The 27836-nt window shown below is 48.7% G+C and overlaps 1 protein-coding gene across 5 annotated transcripts; it reads left to right on the top strand.

Moving 5' to 3' along the window:
- Positions 1-26145, top strand: TOP1MT (DNA topoisomerase I mitochondrial). 5 transcript variants are annotated; one of them, XR_012763360.1, is made up of 15 exons: positions 1-247; positions 1413-1528; positions 3956-4077; positions 4791-4913; positions 5442-5629; positions 6363-6507; positions 7381-7524; positions 8045-8230; positions 9377-9445; positions 10549-10663; positions 11137-11264; positions 12026-12120; positions 13046-13195; positions 13611-13771; positions 25754-26145. XR_012763360.1 is itself a non-coding variant. In XM_075415448.1 (14 exons), exons 1-14 carry the CDS (start codon positions 150-152, stop codon positions 13711-13713), a joined length of 1782 nt encoding a protein of 593 aa, XP_075271563.1. In that variant the 5' UTR covers positions 1-149; the 3' UTR covers positions 13714-16063. The 5 variants fall into 5 exon arrangements, 3 of the variants coding, with proteins under 3 accessions (XP_075271563.1, XP_075271564.1, XP_075271565.1); XR_012763361.1 differs by lacking the exon at positions 25754-26145 and adding an exon at positions 25286-25747; XM_075415448.1 differs by lacking the exon at positions 25754-26145 and having other exon boundaries at positions 13611-16063.
- The last annotated feature ends 1691 nt before the right edge of the window (positions 26146-27836 follow it).

Consider the following 27836-nt stretch of genomic DNA (forward strand, 5'->3'; position numbering starts at 1 on the left):
GGACTGCTTGGACACGGTGGTGGCTTTTCATGGCGATGCCTTGGGCACCACCATCAACATGCCCCAGTGGGTAGCGGGGCGCTGGGGCAAGATGCTTGGGGTGACCTGGGCTTCCACCAGCCTTGCCATCTCTCTGGGTGGTCTGCAGCATGTACCGGCATCTCACCTCCTCACTGCTTGGCCACAGGGTCTGTCACCCTTGGCTCACCCCCATTTGCCTCCGTCCAGGCTTGGGGAGCTGCAGCAGGTTAGTGTGGGCGATGCGTTGCTGGGATGGGTGAGCGCGTGGCTTTGGGAAGAGAGACGGAGCCCTCGCAGCGTCCCGCAAATCACCCTGGCCGCTGCCTGTCTCCGAGACGCTTTCAGCCAAGATTTCTGTTGCTCGGTGATTTTTTTCTTGAATATATTTTTTCTATATTTTCCCGGCACAATGCATCTTTTGCTGCAGCTGATTTATTCCACCCCACTTCCCGTGGGGTGAAGAAATGTCAGAAATACTTCCGGGGCACCACCGAGCAAGAAACACAGTGGGATTTTTTTTTTTTCTTCTCCGGGTTGAAATCTTGCTCTGACTTCCCAGCAATCCTTGTTTTTCCTGGAGATGCTGGGGTTAAGGGGCCGCTGCCAGCCTGGTTTTCGCTGAGCTGCAGGGCGCAGATCCCCTGCGCTGCTGCCAGCGATGCTCTTCCAGAGGACTTCTGCTTCTGCACCTGACCTGCGTTGTCTCTTTTTAATGCTGTTCTCTTGATCTTCAGGGTGGGTGTTTTGGCTACTTTTTTAATATTTGCTTAAAATTGTTTTTAAAAACCTTCATTTTCACAGCTAAGACTTGCAGTGACTTTAAAATCCCGTTTGCTATGGAGGAGGAAGAGGTGCATTAAGATCTTATTTGCATTAAAATCATAGATATGAATATTGCATGTTGCATGTCTCCAGCATATGCACCCGTACCTCTGAACCTCTGGGGTTTTTTTTAGGTGCTCTTTAAAAAAAAAAAAAAGGAGACAGACAGTGAGGGCTGGGGAGGGAAGGGAGGGTACATTTTAATGTCTGGAGCCCCTTCTGTGCAAACTGAGCAGACTTCGTGGCTCAGCAGTGGGGTCTCTCCGCGTGTGCCCGTGAGTTTATCTGACTGATGCATCCCTTCACTCTCCCCTTGCATCCCTCCGTGTCGCTGCACCGAGCTTGTCCCCTTCCTCAAGACGCCTTTCCCATGTCAAGGAAGGTTGCACTGCAGCCTTCCTTGTTTGAAAGAATAGGGAAACTGAGGCAGTAGCAGAGACATGAAGATTCCACTCAGGTTTTGTGGGAACCCTTGCTGGTCACAGAGCATCTTCCTGGTGTGACATTGGGCGAAGGTCCCAGACCCCAGGGTGGGGTTTCTCTCATGAGTCCTTGTGCATCTGTCCCAGGTGGGAAGAGGAGAAGAAAGAAGATGGGGTAAAATGGACACAGCTGGAACACCGAGGACCCTACTTCGCCCCCCTCTATGAGCCTCTGCCTGATGATGTGCAGTTTTATTATGATGGTATGTCTGCCTTATGATGGGACCTGGGGCATCTGGAATTGTCCTCTGCCTGGCCGAAGAGCCAGTATCTTCTGTTGTATGGGGGGAAGTATTGCAGACCACAAATTGTTAAAGGGCCTAAATATCTCATTGGATAAACCCTGAACCATGGGTTAAAGCTGGAGAGTTTTGCATGTGGTAGAGGTTGTGGGGTTATTGGGGAGCTAATTGGGGAGCTTCCGTCTGAACATGAGGAAGAACTTCTTCCCTCTGAGGGTGACGGAGCACTGGAACAGGCTGCCAAGGGAGGTTGTGGAGTCTCCTTCTCTGGAGATATTCAAGACCCGCCTGGACAAGGTCCTGTGCAGCCTGCTGTAGGTGACCCTGCTTCAGCAGGAGGGTTGGACTAGATGACCCACAGAGGGCCCTTCCAACCCCTACCATTCTGTGATTCTGTGTGATTCTAATGAGCCCCTGGCAGTTGCAGAGTGCTTCATGCATCTCCTCCATGCAGAGCACCCTGGGACAGGGTGAGGGTTCCTGTGTGACAGCCTGCAGTTGGCTTGAGGGTGCTGTAATGTGTGGATCTGGGACTTGCACCTCTGCTCACAGTCTCTCCTGGCTGCAGGAGATGCAGTGGTGGGGCTGGGCCCTAAGTTTCTTGAGAGGAAGCAATGCATCTTGATGTTTGAATGCATCTTGATCTTGAAGTCCTTGTGCACCTCTTGTGAAGATGGACTGGAGGAAAAAAGAACACTTTTTTTTTTTCCTCTCATTAATATGCCTTTTGAGTTTGAGCTTTAAGTCAGATCACGAATGGTTTCCCTGCAAGCTCGGGAAAATGTGATTTTTTTTTTTTTTTTTTTTTGTTTGTTTGTTTTTGAGAGCTGTAGTTGGCCTGTCCCATGGCCACAGTCACTGACACATCGCTTGCCCTCCAAGACATTGCAGGGTCTGGCTGGGGTGCTTTGAGCTCTTGGTCATGGCTCCCAATAGTGTCCCCAGGGCCACTGCACATCACCTTACAGTAACTCAGTGCACCAGTGAAGGGGCTGAGAGATTGGCAGGACATGCTGTCCTGCTTGGTTTCCCACCATGCCTGCTGGGCTGTCTTCTGCTCCCTGCTCTTGGCTCCATCCCCTAACGGTTTTTTGACGGATCAAGGGAAGGGGAGGCAAGGACCTTGGGACTTCTCCAAGAGATGCTGGGAGGGGACTGCGCTACCATGGGGTCTTGGTTCTTCTCAGCTCCCTCACTGAGGCTTCCTGTTCCTTGTGGGGTTTTTACAGGAGGAAAAAGTGGCCAGTTTGGGGAAATGAGGTGTCTGGCAACGGTGTCACCAGAGGGCACTGCTGGGACATAGATAGGGTGTTGGAGACTTGGGGTGTGTTTTTTTTTTTTGGATCTGTGAGGAGGAGCCCTGGCAGCTGTATGTAGTCCTGTGTAGGATTTGGACCTTCTCTGTGGCCTCCGAGTTGTTAGAGACCCATCTGTGTTGCATGATTTGGGCTGATGGCTTTGGCCTGGCATCTTGGATGACATTGGCTCATTTGCTAAAAGGTGTCATTGTTCCTGCGTGAAAACAGATTTGTGCCTAGGCAACAGCCCTGAGTAGAGAAGGGACCATGGCTGAGCTGGCATATGTAGGTTGTCGTGGGGCTGCTATGAGGCTGCGACCCACCATGTCCTACAGTTCAGGTGGAGACCAGGAACTCCAAAAACCAGAGTGCCTGGTGCAAGTAAGATCGAATCATCCCCTGGAACTCTGCAGGGTTCTTTTCCTGCAGCTTGCCTAGAAAAGCTGTTTCAAAGTACTGGCTTCCTAGGAAGAGCCACGATGTTCCTGGCATTCACTAGACCTCATTGCTCTAACTAAAGAGCTCAGGAGAGGATGGTGGCTTTGCCATCTCCGAGAAATGATCCAGGATCCACTGGACAACCATGAGAGGCTCTTGCATCTGTATCTGTTGCACAAATCTCATCTCTGACCTTCCCACAATTGCTCTCTCCGTGTGGGAAAATACTTGAGATGAAACCTCTCCATGTGGGATCCTGGCTATTCAGCGTGGTCCTGCAAATGATCATGGTCAGAAAACAAACCTTTCTGTGTTGCCCTACGGAACCATTAATTTGGCGTGGTGGCCACTGAAAGCCCTGCGGCTCAGTGACCTTAACGTAAATCAGGATTTCCATTCTCCTGGAAAATAAGATGAAGTGTGGGAAGATGAGCTGCAGCAGCATCCTGCTGTGACAAGTGCCCTGGGTACTGATCTGCAGACAAGGCTGTACCTGGTGCAGGAGGTAGCTGAAGGCTTGCTGGTGTCTGTTCTCACCCCATGTCCCTGTTTTGGCACTGTGTTGAGCATGGGGATGTGTGAAACATCTGCCTGGGGCTGTGGGGGTGGGCTCTCCCCATAACTGATGCTGAAGGTCTTCTCCCTTTCCTAGGCAAACCCCTGAAGCTGAGCCTGGCCTCGGAGGAAATTGCCACGTTCTATGCCAAAATGCTTGATCATGAATACACGACCAAGGAGACCTTCCAGAACAACTTCTTCAATGACTGGAGGAAGGTACCTTCCCTGTGAGGGCTTCCTTGCTATCTGTCCTCCTCATTAAACCTCTCATCCACAGGCAGACCCTAGGCCACACTGTGGGATGGAGGGGATGAAGGTTTTTTGTGGCTTAGTTGTAACTATGAGATTCTAAGTTATGTGATTTATTTCCTTCCTTCTTGTGGGTTTGGGCTGGGGCTTGCTCTCTGCAGCATCCCTGAGGTCTTCATGTTGGTGCTTGTGCTCCCTCTGAGTTTTAGCGATGCTACCTTAGAAAGCAGGTGCTGGGTCTTGCATGTAGCTTCACAAATGCTTTGGGGCATTTGTCCATCTGAAGGATTGACTTCATGGTCCCGCAGCACCACAGCTCAGTCACCAAATAAAAGCAAGACCCCTACTAGGGCAAGTTTACATGCCCCTAGATATCTTTGGTGCTGATTCTGCAGACTTCTTGTAGTGATGCTTCGGGAGTGCTGGTTTCTACAGTAGAGGTTAGAGGTTGCCACGCCACAGAGCTGTCTGCGTTTTGCTTCTCTGTGGGTGCAGGCTCAGTTGACCAGAGGCAGCCTGGCCTCCTGCTGTGGCAGCTCAGTGGATAGGGTAGCTGGGGTGGCTGCTTCCTTCTGAACTTTCTGAAGAACTGGCATGTGGGTTTCCATTTCCCTTTCTGTGAAAGACAGGCATAGGTGTCGCCTCCTGGCTTTACCCAGCCCCTCTCATCTCTTGCTTAGGAGATGACCTCGAAGGAGCAGAACATAATCAAAGACCTGGACAAGTGTGACTTCAGGGAGATCCACAAGTACTTTGTGGACAAAAGTGAGGCACGAAAAGCACTCTCCAAAGAGGAGAAGCAGGTGAGGACTGTTTCCTATGATGTCTGGGGCTGGCTGATATGTTTTGGGACCAGCTTGGGATATTTCATTTCCTGCTTGTCTCCTTCCCTGGTGTTATGCCCTGACCTGGGACCTCTTTGGCATTTGGACCAGCTCCATTTCTCCGTGACCATCACATCCCTATTGGTTAAGTTTATCTGCAAAGACTGCAGGTTTCATGGCTTTGCAGGGGACCAGTCATCCTCAGACCATAATCCGGTGTTCTGTTTAGAGGATGGTGGACCCTGCTGAGGGGCTGGTGGCATACAGGCTTTGTTCTATCAGCATCTCATGCGGGGACAGCATCACCATGAGGATTTACAAAGTTGGTGGAGATAAGCTATTTATTGGGAGTGGGCTTGGACCCGTGCTCATGTCTTCCTCCAAGCCCTTGAGCTCTGCCTTTCCAGCCTTGCTTTCTCCATGGAAAGGAGGGTAGTGAGAGGCAGGCACAAGTAGTGGGGCTTGTTTTCATCCTGTGGGATGATGGTGACATGGTGTTCATTTCAGAAACTCAAAGAAGAGGCGGATAAGATCCAAGAGGAGTACGGGTACTGCATCCTAGATGGGCACCGGGAGAAGATAGGCAACTTCAAAACTGAGCCGCCTGGGCTTTTCCGTGGCCGTGGTGACCACCCCAAAATGGGCATGCTGAAGAGGAGGATCATGCCAGAAGATGTTACTATCAACTGCAGCAAGTGAGTTGCCACATGAGCTTGTGGGGTTGCTTTTGGAGCTGGGGTAAACAGCACACCTCCTCTGCCTGGAGCTGCTGTGGGGTTTTGCTATTTCCTGCAATCACTACTTTGCACACCCTGAGGCTTGAACTCACTGGAGCCCTTCTATCACCTCCTGGTCAACTCCAGATATCTACTTAGCAGTTAGGTCTGACTCTTAGTTTCTCTGTGGATGTACAATGGCCAGAAAGCTGGTCAGCAGCTCCCAGCTCTCACTGGTGCCCACACTGTCCACCCAACACCAACTGCAAACACTGCAGTGCTCCTATGACCTCTCTGAAGAAGGGATAACTCTGTGCTCCTCTTCCAAATAAACTATTCTTCCTTATTTTGTGGGTTCATTGTGTTGGCTGGAAGCATCAGGATACTCACTGGAGGGAGGAAAAGCAATGATTTCATTAGGAGTGTTTGCCCTCTAAATTCTGTGAGTTGGATTGGTCTTAAACCACCTATATGAAGACCTTGTGGCCTTGATTCAAAACACTCCCCACCAGGCCAGAAAGTTCTCCTGTTGTCCCCAGCATCCAAAGGATAAAGGTCTGATCATGTTGTGGAGCGGTTTTGGGTGGGTTGTACGTGTTCTGTAAGTAATGCTGCAATGTGTTAGCTGTCCTTGGCTCACTGAAGAACCAGTCGAGCTGACAACCTGTTTCTTCTCCTTCATCTGAGGGCTGTAACCCTACTCTGCCCACAGGGACTCCAAGATCCCAGAGCCACCAGAAGGGCACAAGTGGAAGGAGGTGCGTTTTGACAACACAGTTACCTGGCTGGCCTCGTGGACAGAAAACATCCAGAACACTTTGAAGTACATCATGCTGAACCCCAGCTCCAAGCTGAAGGTTGGAGTGATGTTGCTGTTCGGGCAGAGCTGTTGCCTTTTGAGCTGCTGGCTTTTTGCCAGCTGGAAAGATCAGGGGAAAGCAGAGTTGTGGCATGTCAACAACAAATAGTGTACATACCCTGCTTCTCCCTCCCACCCCCCTCAAAAAAAAAAGGGGGGGGTAAACTAAATTAATTTGTGTGCCATTGGGTAGTGAGGGGAAAAGGACAGAGATGAGCAGTAAGTATCAAGCCTGTTCCAGGGGATGGATTGCTACTGGCAGAGCCATCCCTGTGCTGTGCAGCTCTTGTCCAGGGAAGGTTATCGAAAGCTAGGCAGGGGCTGAGAGGGTCCACAGGGGTTGTACTAATTTATGCCGGTAAATGGAGGGTAGGGGGAGGTGGGATCACCATCTGTAGTACCCTGGGAGGGTGGGAGTGAACACCATGGGGAGGGAAAAGTGATTTAAAGTTATTTCCAGTCCTCAAAGCAAATAAGGACACTGCATGCAAGTTGGGCAGAACTGAGCGAGTGCATTGTGTCAGTCTGTGTTGGTGGTGTCCAAGCAGCAGTAGCCACATCCATGCAGTGCTCAACCACTTGGCTCCTTCACTTGCTGTGTGCTGGCTGCCAGCTGGTGGAGCACACCTCCAGACTATGAGCAGCTTGCGCTCTTCCCAGGATCCCAGGTCCAGCACAGCGAGCAGAGGGCACAGAAAAACAAGATGATCTGGTTTTGCTCTGATTTTTCCACTTTGTGGATTTTTGTCAAGAAAACGATGGAGTTTGAGCAATATTTAGCTGCTGGAGGTGTTGCCAGAACAGGGTTTTACTGGTAGGGGTGGGAGGAAGATGAGGCACTGGGTGAAAATGTCTCAGCTTCTCTTTCCAGGGGGAGAAGGACTGGCAGAAATATGAGGTAGCCCGGCGCTTGAAGGATGTTGTCCACAAAATCCGTGCTCAATACCGAGCTGACTGGAAGTCCAAGGAGATGAAGAAGCGGCAAAGAGCAGTGGCCCTCTATTTCATTGATAAGGTATCTGTGGCCTCACCCTGACCCCCAGGTCCCCCATCCCTGTGGAGGCTGGGATTTAGCTTACCTCATCCACTCCACCCTGTAGTTTTTTTTTGGTGTCTGCTGGTTCTACTAGCCAGGGTTGGTTGCTCCTCGTGAGGCATCTAGCAATGATCATGGAGAATGGTGACTCATACTATCTGCTGATGCTTGTGTGAAGACGTAGTTATGTGGCAGGGCAGGGGCTGTACTGTCCTTCCTGAACTCTGCCAGCATGTGTGTCTCTGCATGATGGCAAAGGCCCCACTGGAGAGCTGGATAACTTTATTCTGGGGGGATATTTTAGAATTTTAGAGCAACAAAATAATCTGCTGGGGGCAGTCATTGCTTGTTTTCCACCAGGGTCCCAGCAGCCATTCAGTGAGGTGTTTTCCTGAGAAAGCATCCTTTTTTCTCCCCCCTGGTGTCCACACCCACTTTAATATCCTTGGAAAGGGGAATTGAGATGGTCTGGGGTGGATGACTTGCTGTGTTCTTCCAGCTGGCCCTGCGAGCTGGCAATGAGAAGGAGGAAGGGGAGACTGCGGACACCGTTGGCTGCTGCTCCCTGCGTGTGGAGCACATCAAACTGCACCCCGAGCTGGATGGGCAGGAGCATGTGGTAGAGTTTGACTTCCTTGGGAAAGACTCAATCCGTTACTACAACAAAGTGTCAGTGGAGAAGCTGGTGAGTGCAGAAGAAATGGAGGCAGCAGCCAGCGTGGCAATTTTGGTGCAGGGTTAGCTGGGTGGCGCGATTCACTCAGTGCTGAGTGAACCATGGCCTATGGCCATACCACCCTGAGATGACCCAGTCTTGTCATCAGTCCCAAATCTGTATCTGAAACCTCTTGCAAAGATGCCTTATGTGCTTTCACACCATGGTGGCAGCATGCATGTGAGATGATAGATGATAAAATGGTTTGGGTGGGAAGAGACCTTAAAGATTATCCAGTCCATCCCCCCTGCCATGGGCTGGGACACCTTCCACTAGACCAGGTTGCTCACAGCCCCATCCAACCTGGCCTTGAACACTTCCATGGAGGTGTCATCCACAACTTCTCTGGGCAACCTCTTCCAGTGCTTCACCACGCTCACAGTAAAGAATTTCTCCCTGTGAAGACACAACAGTGCTGGGTGATGAGGATACACACATGCTGACCGTGTCCTGGAGAAGGGGGAGAAACTGGGGTAGGGCTTTAAAGGTTTTTCTAGCCCATGAACCATGAGAGAGAAGTCCTACCTCCTACTGGAGCATCCTCACTTGACTGGTGGGCATTAGGACTTGAACTCCCCTTACTGATATTTTATTTTTTGCTGTGCCCATGGGATAGATGATTTTAATGGTGTTTGTGGGGAAACTGGAGTGCCAGGGATAGCAGAGATGGGGGAAAACAGCTTGTGGCACCAGTGGCTTTGAGGTCTCAGCAGAAACCCTTGAAGTTGAGGAGGCTTGCTGTGTGGGTAGGATCACAGAATGTTTGGGGTTGGAAGGGACCTCTGTGGGTCATCTAATCCAACCCCCATGCCGAAGCAGGATCACCTACAGCAGGCTGCACAGGACCTTGTCCAGGAGGGTCTTGAATATCTCCAGAGAAGGAGACTCCACAACCTCCCTGGGAAGCCTGTTCCAGTGCTCCGTCACCCTCAGAGTGAAGAAGTTCTTCCTCATGTTCAGCTGGAACTTCCTATGCTTCAGTTTGTGCCCCAATGTGTACTCCATGAGTCTGAATCTGAGTCTATTGGGATAAGGAGGCAGGTGGAGATGAGGGAGATGTCTGGGAGCAGTTTGCTCCTTGTCCCTGAACTGGGGCCATCCTTTCCTTCTCTCTAGGTGTTCAAGAACCTGCAGCTGTTCATGAAGAACAAGGACCCAGGAGATGACCTCTTTGACAGGCTCAATGTGAGTTGTCACTCTTAAGCTTTTGATACACCACTGATGGCCCAGAGGGAATAGAAGCAAACCCATGACACCCCGGTCCAGCCTGCAGGCTCCTAGGCTGTAGTGATGCATCAGCGTCATCCCTTACCCTGGTTTTAACTATCTCCCCTCCACAGACACCACTGTGACTCTTTGAATACCCTGTTGGGATGCTGTGATTTTTATTTATATTTTTATTTTTTTTCCATCCTCTTTCTGCACCAGTAGCATCTTTGCTTCTCTGAATGCAGGCTGCCTGCCTGCACCCACGAGTAACCTATGTCCCTGCTAAGGAGGCGGCTTTCTGCTCCTTCCCTCCTCTAACTCATCTGCTTAGGCTTTTTTTAGCCTAGGAAGACCTGCCCACGCACAAGTTGCTCGGGGCATCGCTGGAGGTGTCAAACCTCAGCCGGCTGACGCTTTTGCACGTCGCTGGGGCTCAGCAGAAGGGTGAGAAGCTGCCGGAGCACAGGGATGCTGGAGAGATGTGCTGCAGCCTGCCTTCCTGAGCCACACCCTTGCAAAGAAACCCACTCTTTCCTCTTCCTCAACACAGAATGTGGGGTGCTGCCACCCATGATCCTCCTATACCCGTTTTTCCCTACAAAGCCACTTGCCCGTCTTTCCTCCAAAGAGGCTGCTCCTCTCTGGTTATATAGGATTTATCTGTAATAAGCTTTCTTGGTACAAGTGAGGCTTCCTCCAAATCCCAGAAAACTCTTCTGAGTGTCTTCTGTTTCTAGTCCAATTGCAGCCACATGTGCTCTGTAGAATCGAGCTATCTGATGTGTTCTATGTGAAATATAGTGGATGTGAGATGTGCCCTTCTGGACATAGGCGGGCAGAAATTGTTGACCTCCAGAGAAATTCTTTGTGGATTTAGGTGGAATTTGTGCTAGTTTTTGGTAGCTGAGGTTCTGACCCCACAAGTAGTTCTGCAAACTACAGGAGATTTTTTTTTTTTAATGCTTAATTTGATTGCTTAGGCAGAAGATGGTCTGAAAAGCAAGTGCTTTATTGTCTTGGCTTCTGCTTGTTCTCTTTCTTCCTTTCCCCTCCACTTTGTCCTATCTTGTTTCCTCCAGACATCCATCTTGAACAGGCACCTCCAGAGTCTGATGGATGGTTTGAGTGCCAAAGTGTTCAGGACCTACAATGCCTCCATCACCCTGCAGGAGCAGCTCAAAGCACTCACTAACTGTGAGTTACTGACAGTGTTCATGATATTTCTGGCTGCAGTGTGAAGGCAGTGGGCTCGGGGATGTCTGTCCATTGCTTTGGGATCCCTAGAACTGCCTGCCCCTTCTTGGCAGGTGATGCATCACATTGTGGGGTGGTATGCAACTTAAGAGGTCATGCAGCAGGCTGAGAACCACACTAAGTGAGAAATAGTTACCTGCTCAGTAATAGTCTGACTAACTGATAGCCAAGATGTATTAACATTTTTCCCCCCCCTTCCTTGTATTGCTGGTTGGTTGCATTATTTTTGCCTGCCTCAAATACAGGAGTGATGAGGCACAGCATTAGATTCAGTGATGCTTAAGTGTCCTTCACGAATTGCAACAACCAATATTGCTCTCCCCGGGAAAGGCAACTTGCTGTTGTTCTGGTCTGTTCCCTGCCTTCCCCAACTCCCAGAAGGAAGACAGAGTGATTCTTCCATTTATTTCCAGCTGAGGACAACGTTGCGGGAAAACTCCTCTCCTACAACCGAGCTAATCGAGCCGTGGCCATCTTATGCAACCACCAGAGGTCTACACCGAAAACCTTTGAGAAATCCATGCAAAACCTCCAGATGAAAGTGAGACAGACCAAACTGAGAGCCCCCAGACCTGATTTCACCTTTATCTTTATTTTGTTTTTGGGGGGGGGGGGGGGGGGGAGAGGGAGAGTGAATAACCTAATGCCTAAAGAGATCGCATAGATCAAGTGTGGCAGGGAATGAACCAGGAGTAGTGACTTTTTTAATTGGTGCAAAGACATCAGCCCCAGGGTGGAGAGGGATGGCGTAAGCTCAAATGCTGGATGAAGCACACCTGGCACAGAATTTGTTTGGTTAAGTGTTTTGTTTTGTTTTTTCGTTGCTTGGTGTCTTCACCAAGCTGGGTGCCTTTCGTGATGGCACAGCTTTGATACAGTTGGGTAGGGATCAGGGTTTTCCCGTCTGGCTTTGCAGGAGGACCAGCTGAAATTTCACAGTTCTGCTATGGAAATATCTCAAATTACTGCTTAAAGTTGTCCTCAGCTTTTGTTCACACTCTACTTGTGAGCTTGGGACTTTGCAGAGACGTCCAGCACTGTCACGAGCCAGTCAGTCTTGGGCAGTTGCACAACACAAACAGATAAGAGCTGCAAATGTTTTTGCTGTCGGTACTGTGAGGAACTTTTGCAAGATGCTAAGAAATGCTTGAGCTCCAGCAGGTGCTGTAGGAGTAAGTTTTTGGGGCTGGAACAGGGCTGGTGAGAAACTGAGTGGTGTGGCAAATGGAAGGGAAAGGAGTAGTCAGCTGAAATTTCCAAGAAGGACAGGAGCATGGGCTGACTTCATATTTACCTTCACAGATCGATGCCAAGAAGCAACAGGTGGAGGAAGCCCAGCAAGAGCTGAAAAAAGCTGAAGAGGAGTTTGAAGACACAAAAGATGCCAAAGCAGAAGCGTAAGTGACTCTTCCCTCTTTGGAGGTATCTCTGGCCTGCAGATGGGGATGGTGCAGTCCCTAGACCATCAGAATAGAAATGCCCTTGTTGAACATCGGGTGCCTCTTGACCCATGGCAGCCTGGCAGATGGCTGGAGGTCTTGTGGATGGTTCCTTGCAACAGTGGGATTGCAAAGAGCTCCTTCAGGGGGATTTCTTTGCGATAGGGCACACCTCACTGAATCCTGAGACTTCAACCCAAGCTGCTGGGTTGGGAGTTGTCCTATAAATGTCATGGTTCAAAGGATGCCTAGCTTGAGGTTGGAGCTGGGGATACACACAGACTGCCCTCGATGCGTGTTTTTCTTGTAGGACACTGGAGTGGTGGATTGTGGCCTATCTGATCTCTACAGTAGTCATTGCATGGCATCTATCCACATTTGTTCCCCTCTCCCAGAGCCCAAATGTGACTTGCTGACCAGAGATGGGAGAAGGCTGGGGGAGAGAAACAAGGGTTGTATTTTGTGTTTTACTTGGGGATTTCTTGTTTTCTGCTCAGGCCTTTTGTTGATGAGATGCAGAGTAGGTTGTCAGAGATGGTTGTTGCTCATCGAGCCTGGATTTGAGGAGGTGATCTTTGGGTGCTGGCTCTTGTGCTTGCCCAGCCTTAGTGGTGGTAATACCATTTTTAAAAGTGTCTTATGAGGACAATATACTTGGGAAATGGGTTAGTGCTGAAAGGTACCTTCCACTTCACCATTCTGCAGTACTTCTAGGTTGAAGCCTTATAGGACTTGAGTTGAGTGTAGAGGCTGCTCTGAGCTGAAGCTTGTTGGCTTCCCATCGTGCTTTCAGGGAGTAGCAGACCAGAACTGCTCTGTATTTCACCTCTACTGCTTCTTCCCCTTTAACTTGCTGTCTATGTTATTCTTCCTCTGCCCTTAGCAATGTGGAGAAGAAAAAGAAGCTGTTGAAGCGGCTGGAGGAGCAGCTGGCCAAGCTGAATGTCCAGGCCACAGATAAGGAGGAGAACAAGCAGATAGCTCTGGGCACGTCCAAGCTGAATTACCTGGACCCCAGGATTAGCATAGCTTGGTAAGTCTTGGGTGTGCTATAGAGCAAATGTTCCTCTAGAGATATGCAGATCACCTAGCACTGCCTGGGGAGGGGGATAAACACACACCTGAGCCTTTGAGAGAAAGGAATAAACTTTGTTTCTGCCCAGAGAAACCTGCCCAAGCCCTGGAGGTGTTCCAGGAGGCCAGCAAAATCCAAAGCTAAGGCTTCCCTTGCTGCAAATAACTGGAAGATGTTCCTTCTGGGTTTAGGGCAAGAAGGGGTCACTTTGCATGTCTATTGGCAGTCACACCAAGTTTAATTTCTTAAGGAGCTTGGGGTTAAGGTATTTGAGTGGGTGAAAGATGCTGCACACTGAGTGGAGAGGACCACTGTGGTGGGAGCAGAGCGGAGTGGGTAGCACATCCCCACTGCTGTCTTGTGGTCTGTACAGGTGCAAGAAGTTTGGCGTGCCCATTGAGAAGATCTACAACAAGACGCAGAGGGAGAAGTTTGCCTGGGCGATCGACATGGCCGACGAGGACTTTGAATTCTGAGGCAGTGCCTTTCATGCTACATCATACTCGTTCGGTGCTATTGGAAAACTTGTTTGAGGTGCTACTGCAGTCATTGCTGGAGTGGGGTTGGGGAACCGTAACACTCATTCTGACTGTAGTGATGTTGATGTGAACTTTTAATTCCTCTTTGGGGTTGCCAAATGCCTTAGATCACTTCTTTCCTCCTCCAGAGTCTAGGAAGAAGATTGAATGAGACTCTTAATTGTGCTGATGAACAAGATTAGACCTAGTCCTATCTCCTAGAGATAGTCTATGTAGTGGAGCTGTACTGCCCTTTTCAGACTCTCCGAATTGGCTTGATGGGGAAACACAAGGCAATGACAGCACTGAAACAGGCAGCTGCAGTAGAGGACCTGGGTCTGGGTCAGGGATGCGCTAGGAGGACGGGAAAACTACCAGAATTTTACATCTCAGGGTATTTTGTGCCACTTCACCTGCAGGAGAGGAGAAAATTGCACATTGTACAAACGTAATCAAAATGGGGAAAAAAATGTTGTGGGAGGGAGCAAATGTCATGGCAGTAGAAAGGAGGGGAAGATGCTGGATTAAAAAGCAGGTTTCATACTAGAGGGATGAAATTCACCCTGACATGAACAAAGCTTACTTCAATCATGCCTATTTGGTTAAACTTTGGCCTGGGGGAGGACATCTGGCTTGGGGCTGTGCTTTCTTTCCGCCAGTTGGCTCTGGCTCAGCTCACTGTATCAGTAGCGGAAACTAAACTGTCCAATCTCAGATTTAGCATTAAGAAATGATGATGCTGGCTGTGGGGCTGGACAAGGTGCTGGTTGGTGGGATGTGAGCATGCTGGAGAGTGGTACCAGTCTTGCCAGAGCTGTGCTTGTGTGGGATAACAGCTTTGTCATCAGGCTGCATCATCCCCAGTCTGCTTCTGCTGGGCATGGAGCAGGCAGGGACCGATAGCATAAACTGTTGGTGCTTGCTCCCTAATTGGCTGCTTTTCAGAGAAAAAAAAAAAGTGATATTGCCATGTACCTGGCAACAGTTAGCCTACATCCCAGTGAATACCAGGTGTGAGCAAGCTGTTGCATTGGCAACAAAGCCTTCTGGCATCTCAGGGCTGATGTTCAGGTCGCTATAGTCCGAAGCTCTCGGTGTTTCGCATGTGTTCATTTACAGCCACTTGTTCTTGTGTTTAAACTATTGCGATTTTGGTTGGAATTCAGGTACTTGAAATGCATTTCATTAAAACTGAAAGTGATTTTTCTGAGTATCGGTGGCTGAAGGCTTTTTGCAGCTCCTCCAGGTTGCAGTTCTGCTGTGAACTGATGTGCAGAGCTCTGAGCCAGGGCGCTCAGTCTCTGTGATGGGGTCTGTGTGTACTCTGTTGTCTGCAGGGGATTAGGCCTGATAGGAAATCCTTTACCTTCAAGCCAAGAGCCTGCCTGCAGATCTCGAAAACCACTTGTGCTTGGTCTCAGAGGGCTCCTAGGCAAAACTGTGCCAGCAAAATTGAATTGCTGCGTGACAGCAGAGTCGTGACGAATGTATGGGGGGGAAAATGCATGAGTGAAGCCAATGCTGGTTTATCTCTCATCTGCACCAGGGTGTGCTAAACCACTTGGCTGAGACATGGCAGCTTGTGAAACTCTAGCTGGACTGTCTTTGCAAGCCCCAAGAGCTCATGTTAGTTTTAATGAGGCAGCTGACTCCTAGAACAGGGATCTGAATCAATCTGGCACATATAGACTAGTTATCAGTTGCACAATAAATAGACAGGAGCTGCCAAGCATGCCTTGACCCCTGTGTTGGATTTGTACCTGTGAAATGGAGGTAACCACTGTGGTCCCAATGGATGGAGATGTTTTCCTGCCCATTCTGCTAAATGCTTTCTGGCTTGCAGAAGAAGTTAAAGTGAATATTTGCCACTGACTGTGGCTTCCATCCCAAATAAAGGAGTAGTTCTAGCCAAGCCCCTAGTGAAATGGTGCTCCTGTTTCCCAGTAGCAGAAAAAAGGAGCAAGATGCAACTGGATGGATGAGCACTGTGAGTGTTTCCATTGAACCAACAGAATTTTTTTTTAAGTGTTTCCTAGAGGAAAAACTGTCAAGCAGCATGTGAGAAAGGAGCTGCATTAGTAAGAGCAGCTGCAGCAGCTTGAACAGCTGCTGAGGGAGCAGTGGAAAAGTCACCCCAGGAAGCAAACCCTGCTGCAGCCTTGGGGGGAAATGAGTAACTTGGTCCTTGGCCTCTCCTTAGCAGGTTCCCATCAGTGCTGGGTTAGTGGGGTGGAAAGTCGAGTGTCTTACGTGGCCCTCTCCATCCTCACCCTGTTTTTTTGCTGGGGTGGTGCATCCACAAAGTGGGTGCTGGCAATATTTCACCTTCACAGGGCTGTTCTTTCCTCGACAGCTTCCCTGTCTCTACCCAAGCATCCTGCTTCTCTCCAAAAGGCCATGCTTGGAGCATAATTGAGGTGGTTCAACTCCAGCGAGAGCTCAGCTAATGAAGCTGGAGGTCTTGTGTTTTCCTCTTGTACAGCAGGAGATGAGGAGGGCTGGGCTGGCAGATGGCCTCTGTGCAAGATTGAAGGACTTGTTGGCTATGCTCAGATGCTCTGAATGTCAGGGCTGTGAAGACCTGCCAGTGTCAGCTAAACAGTAATTATTGGCTGTTCGGTAGGAGCTTAAGCGTCCTTTCCCTGAAGGGTGTGTTGTCCTATGATTCAGTTCTACAGGGTTCAACCATTTCTGTAAAAAGGTCTTAGCGAGACCAGATATTTGAAATCCCAGTGCATGGCAGGTATTAAGCAAAAGCAAGGTGGAGAGTTCACGTGTTTTTCCAGGTATCAAATAACTCACACTGGGGTGAGTAACACAATGTATTTGAAACAGCTAAGCTTTAAAGGGAATCTGATAAGTCTGGGGAGTGTCCTCCTGGCCCTTAGCCATAAGCAAATGAGATACAGGTTGGAGGAGTTGAGCTACTTGCCAAAGATATAGCAGTGGCATGAAGCAGCAGTCTGGCCTAATGCCCTCTCCTTCTCCTGTTCCCCTTCTGCAGGGGAATCTCTTTTCTGGCACTTGGAGCATCTCCTGCCCCTCAGAATCACAGAATAGTAGGGGTTGGAAGGGACCTCTGTGGGTCATCTAGTCCAATCCCCCTGCCCAAGCAGGGTCACCCAGAGCAGGCTGCACAGGACCTTGTCCAGGTGGGTCTTGAATATCTCCAGAGAAGGAGACTCCACAGCCTTCCTGGGCAGCCTGTTCCAGTGCTCCGCCACCCTCAGAGGGAAGAAGTTCTTCCTCATGTTCAGGTGGAACTTCCTGTGCCTCAGTTTGTGCCCATTGCCCCTCCTTCTTCACTGACGTTGATGTATGCAGAGTTGTTTCTCTCGCGTATTCTCACTTCTCTCCCCAGCTGCAATTGCCCAGTTTTGCTTTGTTTTTTTCTCCCCTCCATAAATATGTTATCCTAGAGGCACTACCACATTGCTGATTAGCTCAGCCTTGGCCAGCAGCGGGTCCCTTTTAGAACCGGCTGGCATTGGCTCTAATGGACACAGGGAAGCTTCTAGCAGCTTCTCACAGAAGCCTCCCCTGCAGGCCCACCACTACCAAAACCATGCCACGCAATACGCTTCTGCAGTGAAGTGCCTGTTAGGCACAGAGAAACTTGTGCTTTGATGCCTAAGACACTAAATAGCCCAAAGTCAAGATACTAGCATTTTGCCAGTATTTGGCTAATGAAATATGAAGTCAAAAGCTTAACTTTTTTTTTTTTCCTTTGTAATGACTTCCTTTTTCATTTTAATGAAAAAGAAAATTGCAGAAAGGGAAGATCTAGTTTCGGGCAAAATCAGAAGTGGTACCTTCTCCTATAACAGAATCACAGAGTGTTCAGAGTTGGAAGGGACCTCTGAGGGTCTCCCAGTCCAACCCCCCTGCCGAAGCAGGGTCACCCAGAGCAGGCTGCACGGGACCTTGTCCAGGCGGGTCTTGAATATCTCCAGAGAAGGAGACTCCACCACCTCCCTGGGCAGCCTGGGCCAGGGCTCCGTCACCCTCAGAGGGAAGAAGTTCTTCCTCATCTTCAGCTGGAGCTTTATCTGCTTCAGTTTGTGCCCATTGCCCCTTGTCCTGTTGCTCGGCACTACTGAAAAGAGTTTGGCCCCATCCTCCTGACACCCACCCTTCAGATATTTGTAAGCATAAACTTCTTCGGTTACTAATGTGTTTTCCATAAAAGCCTGTTGTTCACACTGGTTGAGAGAAGACTTCAAGGCAAATTTACCAGGACCAAAACTGACTGCTCAGGCTGGTACTGGTATGGGCTTAGGGCTGCTCGAGCTACATAATGATGCTTAAAAAAACCCCCACCTTCTGGGGGCCAGAGAGTTTGTGTCCCTGCCTGTGGGCTGAGGGTGTCCTGCATTGTGTGATGACACAAGGACAGCTCTGATACTGTGACTGTTTGAGAAGATAAACCTCTGGGTGGTAGGAGGTTATGAGAAGTTCTTCTTGTCTTTGGCATCTGCTGCCCATGCCCAGACTTCTCCCAGAAATGCTGAGGTTGGGAGGGTCTCTGGAGGGCTAGAGTCCAACCCCTGCTAGGAGGAGGGCCAGCTTTGCTTGGGATGCTCAGGACCTTCTCTAGCCAAATTTCAGTATCGCTAGGGAGGGAGATTCCTCCACCACATCTCAGGGTCTGTGTTTTAGCAATTAATCACTGCCCTGGCAAATTTTTTTTTTGGCTCCTTATATCTGGTTGGAATTTCCCTTGTTGCATCTTGTAACCATCTGCTTGTCCTTCCTATATGCACCTCTGAGATAAGTCTGAATCTGGCCTCTCTATAGCCACATCTCATTAGATAGCTGAAGACAGCAACTTGATCTCTTACTCTGCTCACCTCCAGCCCCACATCTGCGACTTTGCTGAACTTCATGAGCTTCTCTGAACTTCATCTTCCACCGAACACCGGTGTGCTGAGCCTCGGAGGAATGTGTTAGGAGCTTGTGGCTGAAGGAGGTGGGACCATCCCAATCTATATCTTGGAGATGTGTATGAACAATATGTCTCCCTGCATAAGAAGTTCTTTGAGCAACTGGAGGCTACAACTGAGGTCCATTCCTGCCTGTTTCTTCTGTATCAGCATCCTCAAGAGATGAGAACACAAAGCCTGAACGCTGGCATCTTTTGCAGACACAAAAGCCCTTGGACTGAGCTGTGCTCATCAGAAACCTTCCCACGTTGTGCTTTCTTCTGGGGATGAGTCAAACTCTTGATGCGCAGCCAACAGATTATTGATCCTTGTTGATTAAAAAAGTGCGTCAACCTCCTGTTTCCCAGAGCTGCTTTCCGTAGCAGTGGGGGGGCTGGCAGCAGGGTTGGCAGCCCTGCTGCCCTGCCTATCAGGGCTGTGTGGGGTGGAGAAGGGGTCTTGGTGGGTGATCTGAGTAAGGGCAACCATCAAAGCTGCTTAGCTGCTCTTTCATCTTCTTAATGACAAGGCCTTCATTCACCCGTAGGTGGTTGGGAGAGATGGGCTTTTGGCTGATTCATCTTAATTGGTGTGGAGAGGGAAGTGGGTGTGATGAAAACTCCTCAGTGAGGAGCGTTCGCTGTTGAACTGCTGCTTATGCTCTGTATCTGCTCCCTGGTGAGTGATCAGATTACGAGGAAAACAAAACAGCTGTAGTCTGGCAGACTTGAGAGGTGGGAAACCCCTGTGGGAATGTGAGGAAGAGAAATGTGAAGGGTTTCCAGAGGGTATTTCCTCCCCTGTTTTGAGACCTGATGCTGCAAAAATGAAAAATATTGGGAAAAATAGAACTGAAACTTCAAAAGGGGAATGCTTTTGTCAATATGAGAGGAAAGGGATAGAAAAACATTGAAGTTGAAACTATTACTGCTGTGCTTCAGACCCTCTGTCTCTGAACACAACCAACGGAGGCGTTTTGCTTTTCCAATGCAGTTTAGCAGGAGAGATCATGCCTGTGGTTTGGCATAAATAAAATATGTGCTTAAGGAGCTCCCTAGATTTACACAGTTGTAGTCTGTGTCCATCAACAGCTAGCCAAGTTAGGACTGCTGTAAAATAAGCTCAAATTGGACAGACATTAGCCTTTGCCACGTGTTTGTAAATGCAGTGCTGCTGATGCCAAGGAAAGTGGCTGCAAAGGAAGTAAACAATTAACCTGTGAGAAATGTGATCCTCTGATATAATAATTGACTGTCTAATGAGGGGCAGAGGAAAGGCTTCCAAGGCAAGGATAATACTCCAGAACATCAGGTTTGTGCCCTGTGAAGCAGAACTCCTGGCACTTGCTCTGTGCAGCTGTAGAAGGGGGATGGCTGCCCATCATGGGTGTCCTACAGGGAGTGAGTAGATGACTCATAGGCTGGTTCTTTCTCTGGCTTCTTTTTAGCCATAGCAGTAAGATTTTTGGACATCTGAGCATATGTGCTATTCAAAAGAAAAAAAAAATCAGGAACGCTCAATTTAGCCAAGCTTGTCCCAAGCTCTGAGAATGGATCCTCCAGCCCTCAGTCCTGAGCTGCTGCAAGATGAGGCATGAGGAATTCCAATAAATTACTTAATTAATATTCTTAATCCAAGTCTGGATTAAGATGCAATTATGAATGATTGGCTTGACTCAGAAATAAGCCTTTGAATAACTGCTTTCGCAGCTGCAGGAGGGCTCATAAATTCCTCCTGCTGGCACGGGCCTGAGAGGAGTGTGATGAGAGGTCTCAGCAAACTGAGGTAGCTTCCAGTCATTCTCTGGAGTTGCCCCGTATTGCAGGAGGGTTGGTGAGGCAGATAGCTGATGCCTTTCAAAAAAAATTACTGTTTCTACCTTGGTGGGTTGCATCTAGGCTGACCCTTGTGTTGTAAACAATGCAGATTATTTGTCTGCCAAGGTGGGTTGGACAAGGAAATCTCTAATCCCTTCCCACAGGTCACCTATACATGAGTGAGTTCTCTGTCTGTTTTTTTAAAGCTGTTCTGTGTAATCTCTTCCATCTATTTCTCAAGCCATAGCTGGACTCTTCAACTCCTGAAAGCTTTGTTTGCCAAAGCAGAAGGGAATGGGGTGGTGATGATCTCAATCAGCTTTAATTAAGGCTCAATTTCCTTCTTGGTAGTCCCTCAGGCAGAAACAGTTTCTGACTTCCTCTAGTCTGTTCTTGGTGCTGCAAACCCCACTTCTGTCGGAAACAGGACCCCAGAGGGTTGGGGGGATGGGGGGTGTAGATCTCCACCTCCCCCTTTGCTGTGCATTCTCAGACCCAGCACTGTCCCCATTTCTGGATGCACAAGGTTTCCCCACAAAAAAAGGCATGGGATAACTTTGAGTACCTGCAAAAGCAAATTCAAAAAGAGAGTCCAGCAGAGGGCTACAAGGATGATGAGGGGACTGGAACATCTCTACTACAAGGAGAGGCTGAGGGAGCTGGGCTTGTTCAGCCTGAGGAAGAGAAGGCTGAGAGGGGACCTTAGAAATGCTTACGAATATCTGAAGGGTGGGGGTCAGGAGGATGGGGCCAGACTCTTTTCAGTGATACCCAGCAACAGGACAAGGGGCAACGGGCACAAACTGAAGCACAGGAAGTTCCGTCTGAACATGAGGAAGAACTTCTTCCCTCTGAGGGTGACGGAGCACTGGAACAGGCTGCCCAGGGAGGTTGTGGAGTCTCCTTCTCTGGAGATACTCAAGACCTGCCTGGACAAGGTCCTGTGCAGCCTGCTGTAGGTGACCCTGCTTGGGCAGGGGTGTTGGACTAGATGATCCACAGAGGTTCCTTCCAACCCCTACCATTCTGTGATTCTTTTGGCTGCTTTTCCAGAGCTGATGAGATTTGAAGGCAGTGAGGGGGGGTGACCCAGCAGCTCTAGCCTCCCTTCTTAGCCTAGGCACGTGACACAATCTGATTTTTGTTTTGTATTGGGCTTCTCTTCCTTTTCCCTGGGGACCCTGTACTGGATGGCTACTGCCTCACGTCTCATCCAGTTTTCTGCTTCATCCCAATGACTTTCACAGGGGGTCACCAACCCCAGCTTTGCCCTGATGTAGTGATGCGTGCCACGTGATCACGCAATGGGGTCTTGGCAACGCTGGCAAAGAGCTGAGCATCTTCGCAGTTCTGCATGAGGTCTGTGCTTTAACAGGCTGTGTTTCAGTCACAACTCCTTCCATGATGTCCTCCTGTATTGCTCTTAGTTATGTTTGATTTAGTTTCATTTTCCTTGCAGCCAGTTGGGTGGGCTTTGGCATGTGGCCTCTTTAGCAAGAAGCGTGACTGGACTGTGGCTGCACAACCCTTGACACCCTTGCTGTGCAAATAGATTTGGGTTTCCCTTCCCTCTTTTTTTTTTTTTTTTTTTTTCCTCCCTCCCTTCTCTGTCACCTTTGAAAGAGCTTCTACATGGGGCTGTGCTGGACTGTCTGAATAGTGCCTTTCTGTGCTGGAAAAGGTCAACAAAAAAACCTAACCAAACATGAGTTAATTCTGTAAATAAAATAGCTCAGTCCAGTTTTTCTGCTTTAGGACTCTAAGACAAGATGGTTTGTTAACCCTTAGCATCTTAATTTGGTATTGCTATTGATAGTAACAGGCAGTAAACTTTGCACTGAGTTTGCAAGACCTCAGGATTGAGGCTTATTAGGTTTGCTCTGACCGAGCTTGTCTTGACCTACCTGAGGCTTTTTGTTTTTTTTCAACTTGGCTGAGTGGTAAGAGCAATTTTTCTAATTGACCAAGTGGCTATGGCTCATTTGTATTTCTTTTGTTTATCTTTGTGTAGTGCAACTGTAGATAGCAGTAACAAACTGTTACTTTGTATAGCATAAGCTATTTATGACTCTGACCCAAGGACGTAATGTAGAGAAATGAGGGCTTGGTGCAACAGCAAAGGTCTTGAGAAGCGGAGATGTGTGGTATGGTGCAGAGGAGTGCAGATATGGGCTGATGAGGTAGGGCCTGGGCTGGAACTGGAGACTTCTCAGCTGTAAACCACTCACTCAGCTGAAGAAATGCAGACCTGGAGCTGGACCAGACTGGTTTTAGGGGTAACAAATAGTAGAAAAGTAGTACTTAACGTATGTAAAATGCACTGCATATAGTAAATTGAGATGTAACACACAGCTGCAGACCAATGAAAAAAGCATGTAAAAAAAAAAAAGTTACTAAATGTAATTGAAATGACTCTGAGTGGATCCTGGGGAGAGGAAGAAGGAGCCATCAACATGAACATCTTATTTTTCCCAGCCCAGGGCTCCAGTTGCTGACAACTTGTTGCAATGCCACCAGCATGAGATCCCCAAGAGTGGGAAGGATGGGCATAACACCAAGAAAAGGGGTGGAAATCACTAAGTGTGTGTGTAATAATTTTAATAATAATAATATCATTCTGCATAGGATTGTTCTTTGTTTTCCTATAGTAGTTAGATATAGACCAACAATCATTCTTGGACGAAACTGTTAAGATTTCACTTATACTAGCAACATATATACACATCCATGGAGTGCTTTCTCTTTGCCTGTAAGATGAGATTTTGAGGTTGTAGCAGTAGCATGGTGTCATGGTTTAACCCCAGTTGGCAACTAAGCACCAGACAGCCACTTGGTCACTCTCTGCTGGTGGGACAGGGGAGAGAATCAGCAGTGTAAAAGTGAGAAAACTCAAGGGTTGAGATAAAGACAGTTTAATTGGTAAAGCAAAAGCTCTGCCTGCAAGCAAAGCAAAACAAGGAATTCATTCACTACTTCCTATTGTTCAGCCATCTCCAGCAAAGCAAGGCTCCATCACATATAATGGTTACTTGGGAAGACAAATGCCATCACTCTGAATGTCCCCACCTTCCTTCTTCCACCAGGTTTAAATGCTGAGCATGATGTCGTATGGTATGGAATATCCCTCTGGTCTGTTGGGTCACCTGTCCTGGCTGTGTCCCCTCCCAGATTCTTGTGCACTCCCTACCTTCTAGTTGGCAAGCCAGTATGACAAGCTGAAAAGTCCTTAATTACTTAGCAACAACTAAAAATATCAGTATGTTATCAACATTATTTTCATCCTAAATCCACGCTACACCAACTACCAGGAAGAAAATTAACTCTATCCCAGCCAAAACCAGGGTACATGGCATCTTTCTGCTGGTCTGTCTTTGGTTCTCTTGGGCTTCCCTGATCTTGCTGGTACCATGCCAAAATTAGAGCTGTGGTAACAGAGCTAGTCAAGCAGAACTTGGGCCAGGTCACAGGAGGGAAATCTGCATAGTTCCAGGGGGAACAAGTCTTCAAAGTGCTAACCCGAGGCTCCAGGATTGACTCCAATTGGATAACCAAAGATGGGGTTCCCGGTCCCTCAAAGAGTGGCTCCTCCTTGCTGGATTTAGCATGTATATCTCCTTTACTCTAGGACCAATGCACAGCGTGCAAGTCTAGGAGTCCCCATCCCCCAGGAGTCCCCATCCCCCTTGTTGGGTGGCCTTGCTTCCTCCTACACTGGTCACCACCTCCTCCCCACCTTTTATCTCCTGCTTTCTTTCAAAGAGGAACCGCTGCTATTGGTAGCAACTGCTTTTCTTTTGGGTTATTTGGAGATATTAGGTAACGTGTGCTTGGGCAAAGGCAGTGCGCAAAGCTCAGACAGCAGATCTGAGTACTGGGCTCTAGCAAGGCTCTGCAAGTACGTGTCAGTCCTCTGGTCTGGGCTGTGCACAATGGTGCAACACGTGGTTTGACCTGTGTCAGCCTTCGCATAGGTCACCCTCCCAGCTAGGACTCCAGGGAGGTTTGTCAGCTGCATCCCCTGAAGACCGTGCAGGCAGAGAAGAACAAATAGAGAATAGGGCTCTCCTGATGGTGTGTCTGGCTGCTGTCTTCTGCATGGATGTTGGTGAGTTGTTCAGGGTTGCTGCAAGGCTTGGGCTGGGATGGAAAGAGCTAGCATTTTGGAGGGAGAAGCCACATCTGTAACTTCTAAGTCCAGTGATCTTTAAGAAGTCAGTAGATAGTGATAGATGAAGAGCTGATCTGCATGGTCATATCTGCGTCTCCTTTGTTCTGTCACAGAAAGGCACTGCTGCCAAAGGACTTGTGCTACAAACACCCTGCAGCCTTGGGCTGCCCACAGAGCAAGCCAAAATCTGTCACCTTCCCCTGTTCTCATGATGCGCAACCAGAGCGAGCTCTGTGGGGTTTCTCTGCAAAAGATCATCTTGAGATCTGCAGCTAATACTTCTTGGGTGGGGTGCAATTAAGCTTTGAGCTAAAACCTGAGTGTAACCTTCACTGTTTTTCTGGACCTATAGCCATTTGTGAAATGCTGTAATGGGGTAGTTGAAAATCAACATCTGCAGAAGAGCTCTGCTGTGCATTCACCTGGAAGGAGGGTTTTCCTAGAAGGAAGTGAGTTTTTAGCAATTTTGGGTGTGGGATAATAGAAGGGGTAGAACTGGCTCAGCCAAATCTTTCAGGTCTTATTCTATGTCCTGTGGCCTGCATGAGAATGGGAACAGGTCCAGCTGGAAAGGGTTTTCTTGCTTTGACCTGATGCAAATCACTTATTTTCCCCTCCTGTAGCCAACTTGCTGATGTGCTACACCTGCACCAACGAGACCAGCAATGGTCGGTGCCTGATGACTACCCATGTACCAACAATGAGACAGCCTGTGTGACTACAGTTAAGAAGACAGGTGCCAATGAGTCCCATGGCCATGAACAGTGATTTTTCAGCCCTGCTGCCCAATGCTCCTGTGTGTCCCAGCCTTGGTCTCAGTGGGTCTGTGTCCTTCCCCCCTTTCTGCTCCAGTGTACTCAGGTCTAAAACAGTCCCCTTCCATCAGGCTTTGGGGGAACTGAAATAAGGCTGGGTTACAGCCCATTTCTTTCTTTCTTTGAAGAGTGAGGTAAAGGATAGTTAAACGAACATAATAACCCATACAGATGGGTGATCTCGCATGCTGCTTCTACAGTAAAGCCAGAATTTGCCCTTGGGAGAAAGATTCATGGGTTGGTTTTACTCTTTTTTTTTTTTTTTTTTTAATCCAGGCACTCAGCAACAGAAGTTGATCAGCAAAAGCTGCATTTTGCATTGCAATATGTTTCGAGACTATTATAAATGCTGCAGTTGGGACAACTGCAATCGCAATGAGGCATCTGGCATGAGACCTCCCATAGTGGTGTTGGGAACTGCTCTTCTGGTCAGTGCTATCAGGCCCGTTCTCTGGACTGGACTGTGATGAGGTCCCTGTTGAATAATCCATGCAAGCTTCTTCACCCTTCCTGGTCCCCCAGCATCTGCAGTCGTTTTTCTGATCTGTCCCCAGAACATCTTCTGAACATCTGATGTTCAGGTATGGAAAAGCCAGTCTGAAGGTAGCTTGAGCTTTATGGAGAAGAGATGCTTCTGTGATTCTTTTATGGCTTTGTATACAACAGGGCTCTGCAGCCACCATTAAAAAAAAATAAAGAAAACACTTCCAAGATGTTTGTTATTTATTCTCTTCTTTTTATTGAGTGCTGACTCACAGCAGGGCTGGAGTTTTGCAAGCAGCATGGTCAGGTTGTTCACACAATTACACAGCGAGCTACACAAATGGAGGTGAGTAGGAGGAGGACATAATCCCAATCAGCACAGCCCCAGATCAGAGTGTGTCTCTTACTGTTTCAGCCAGGCAGAAATTTCTGAAGGCTTATAGAAAAAGATCTGGAAAAATAACGAATTTGCATCTCCAATGGTATTGTTCTAGTATGCTGTCAGGACTCCAGTCTTGACAAGGTCTGGGACAGCACAAGGAAGGTATATTAATAAATGAAATGCCCTGTGTCCACTCTTCGTCCTGGGGTCAGCTGGTACTTATCTGTATAGCTGAGCTCTCTTCCTCCAAAATTAAGTGGCTGAATCCAAAATATCAACTGGAAAGTAGATGTGGAATTGTCAGGAATGGTCCCAGTTGGTCAGGCCAAAACTGTGCTTAGGAGCAGGCTAACAATTAAACAGTGCGGACAACTGTGGGACAGCCCTTGAAACTGTACATAGGCTCTCCATGTATTATTAGTATAGACATAGATGCCTGCATGACAGCTCTTCCGTAGTTTGATTCCAGCCCTAGGGCAGCTGGTAGGGTGATGACCTCCTCTGGAGCTTGTGACACCTGGACATCACTGCTTGATACCCCTATTAATGCCTCCAAGTACAGGTAAAATCCTGTTTGTAACTTAACCCATACCCAGCTGGGATTTGGGCAATATAGGAGTCCCAGAAACACCATAAAATCAGGTAACACTGGTAAAGAGAGATTTGGGATGCACCTGGGGCACCATTTCCCCGCCCTGCTCGAAAGAAAGGAAGCCGAAGGGCAGGTTCTCAGAAAGATTTCAACACTGTGCTGTAACCTGGCCCCAGGCTATGTTCTTGAGCCCAGGTAACGCTGCTCCACAGCAGGACTCCTACAGCGAGTACCTGGCCACCTTCACAGCACCCAGGAATGGGGAGTGCATGGGAGGTTGGGTAGGAGCAGCCACAGGGACTGAGTCCTTCAGTGACTTGGCATGCAAAAAGTTTAAGCCCATGTTAGTCTGTAGTAAAGCTACGGGTGGAATTAGCTCCAAGATCCCGTTGACTGCTCTGGGAGTTAAGCACTGAAACATCTGTGAAGGTCTGAAGTGGGGACATGTCTGTGTCGGCAGGGTCACCTACAGCAGGCTGCACAGGACCTTGTCCAGGCGGGTCTTGAATATCTCCAGAGAAGGAGACTCCACAACCTCCCTGGGCAGCCTGTGCCAGTGCTCCGTCACCCTGAGAGGGAAGAAGTTCTTCCTCATGTTCAGACGGAACTTCCTGTGCTTCACTTTGCGCCCATTGCCCCTTGTCCTGTCACTGGGCACCACTGAAAAGAGCTTGGCCTCATCCTCCTGACACCCACCCTGCAGATATTTGTAAGTATATATTTGGTCCCTTCTCAGCCTTCTCTTCAGGCTGAACAAGCCCAGCTCCCTCAGCCTCTCCTCCTAGGAGAGATGTTCCAGTCCCCTCACCATCATCGTAGCCCTCTGCTGGACTCTCTCCAGTAGCTCTTCATCTTTCTTGAACTGGGGAGCCCAGAACTGGACACAGTACTCCAGATGAGGC

The sequence above is a fragment of the Opisthocomus hoazin genome, chromosome 3, assembly GCF_030867145.1.
Source record: "Opisthocomus hoazin isolate bOpiHoa1 chromosome 3, bOpiHoa1.hap1, whole genome shotgun sequence".
Classification (NCBI taxonomy): Eukaryota; Metazoa; Chordata; class Aves; order Opisthocomiformes; family Opisthocomidae; genus Opisthocomus; species Opisthocomus hoazin.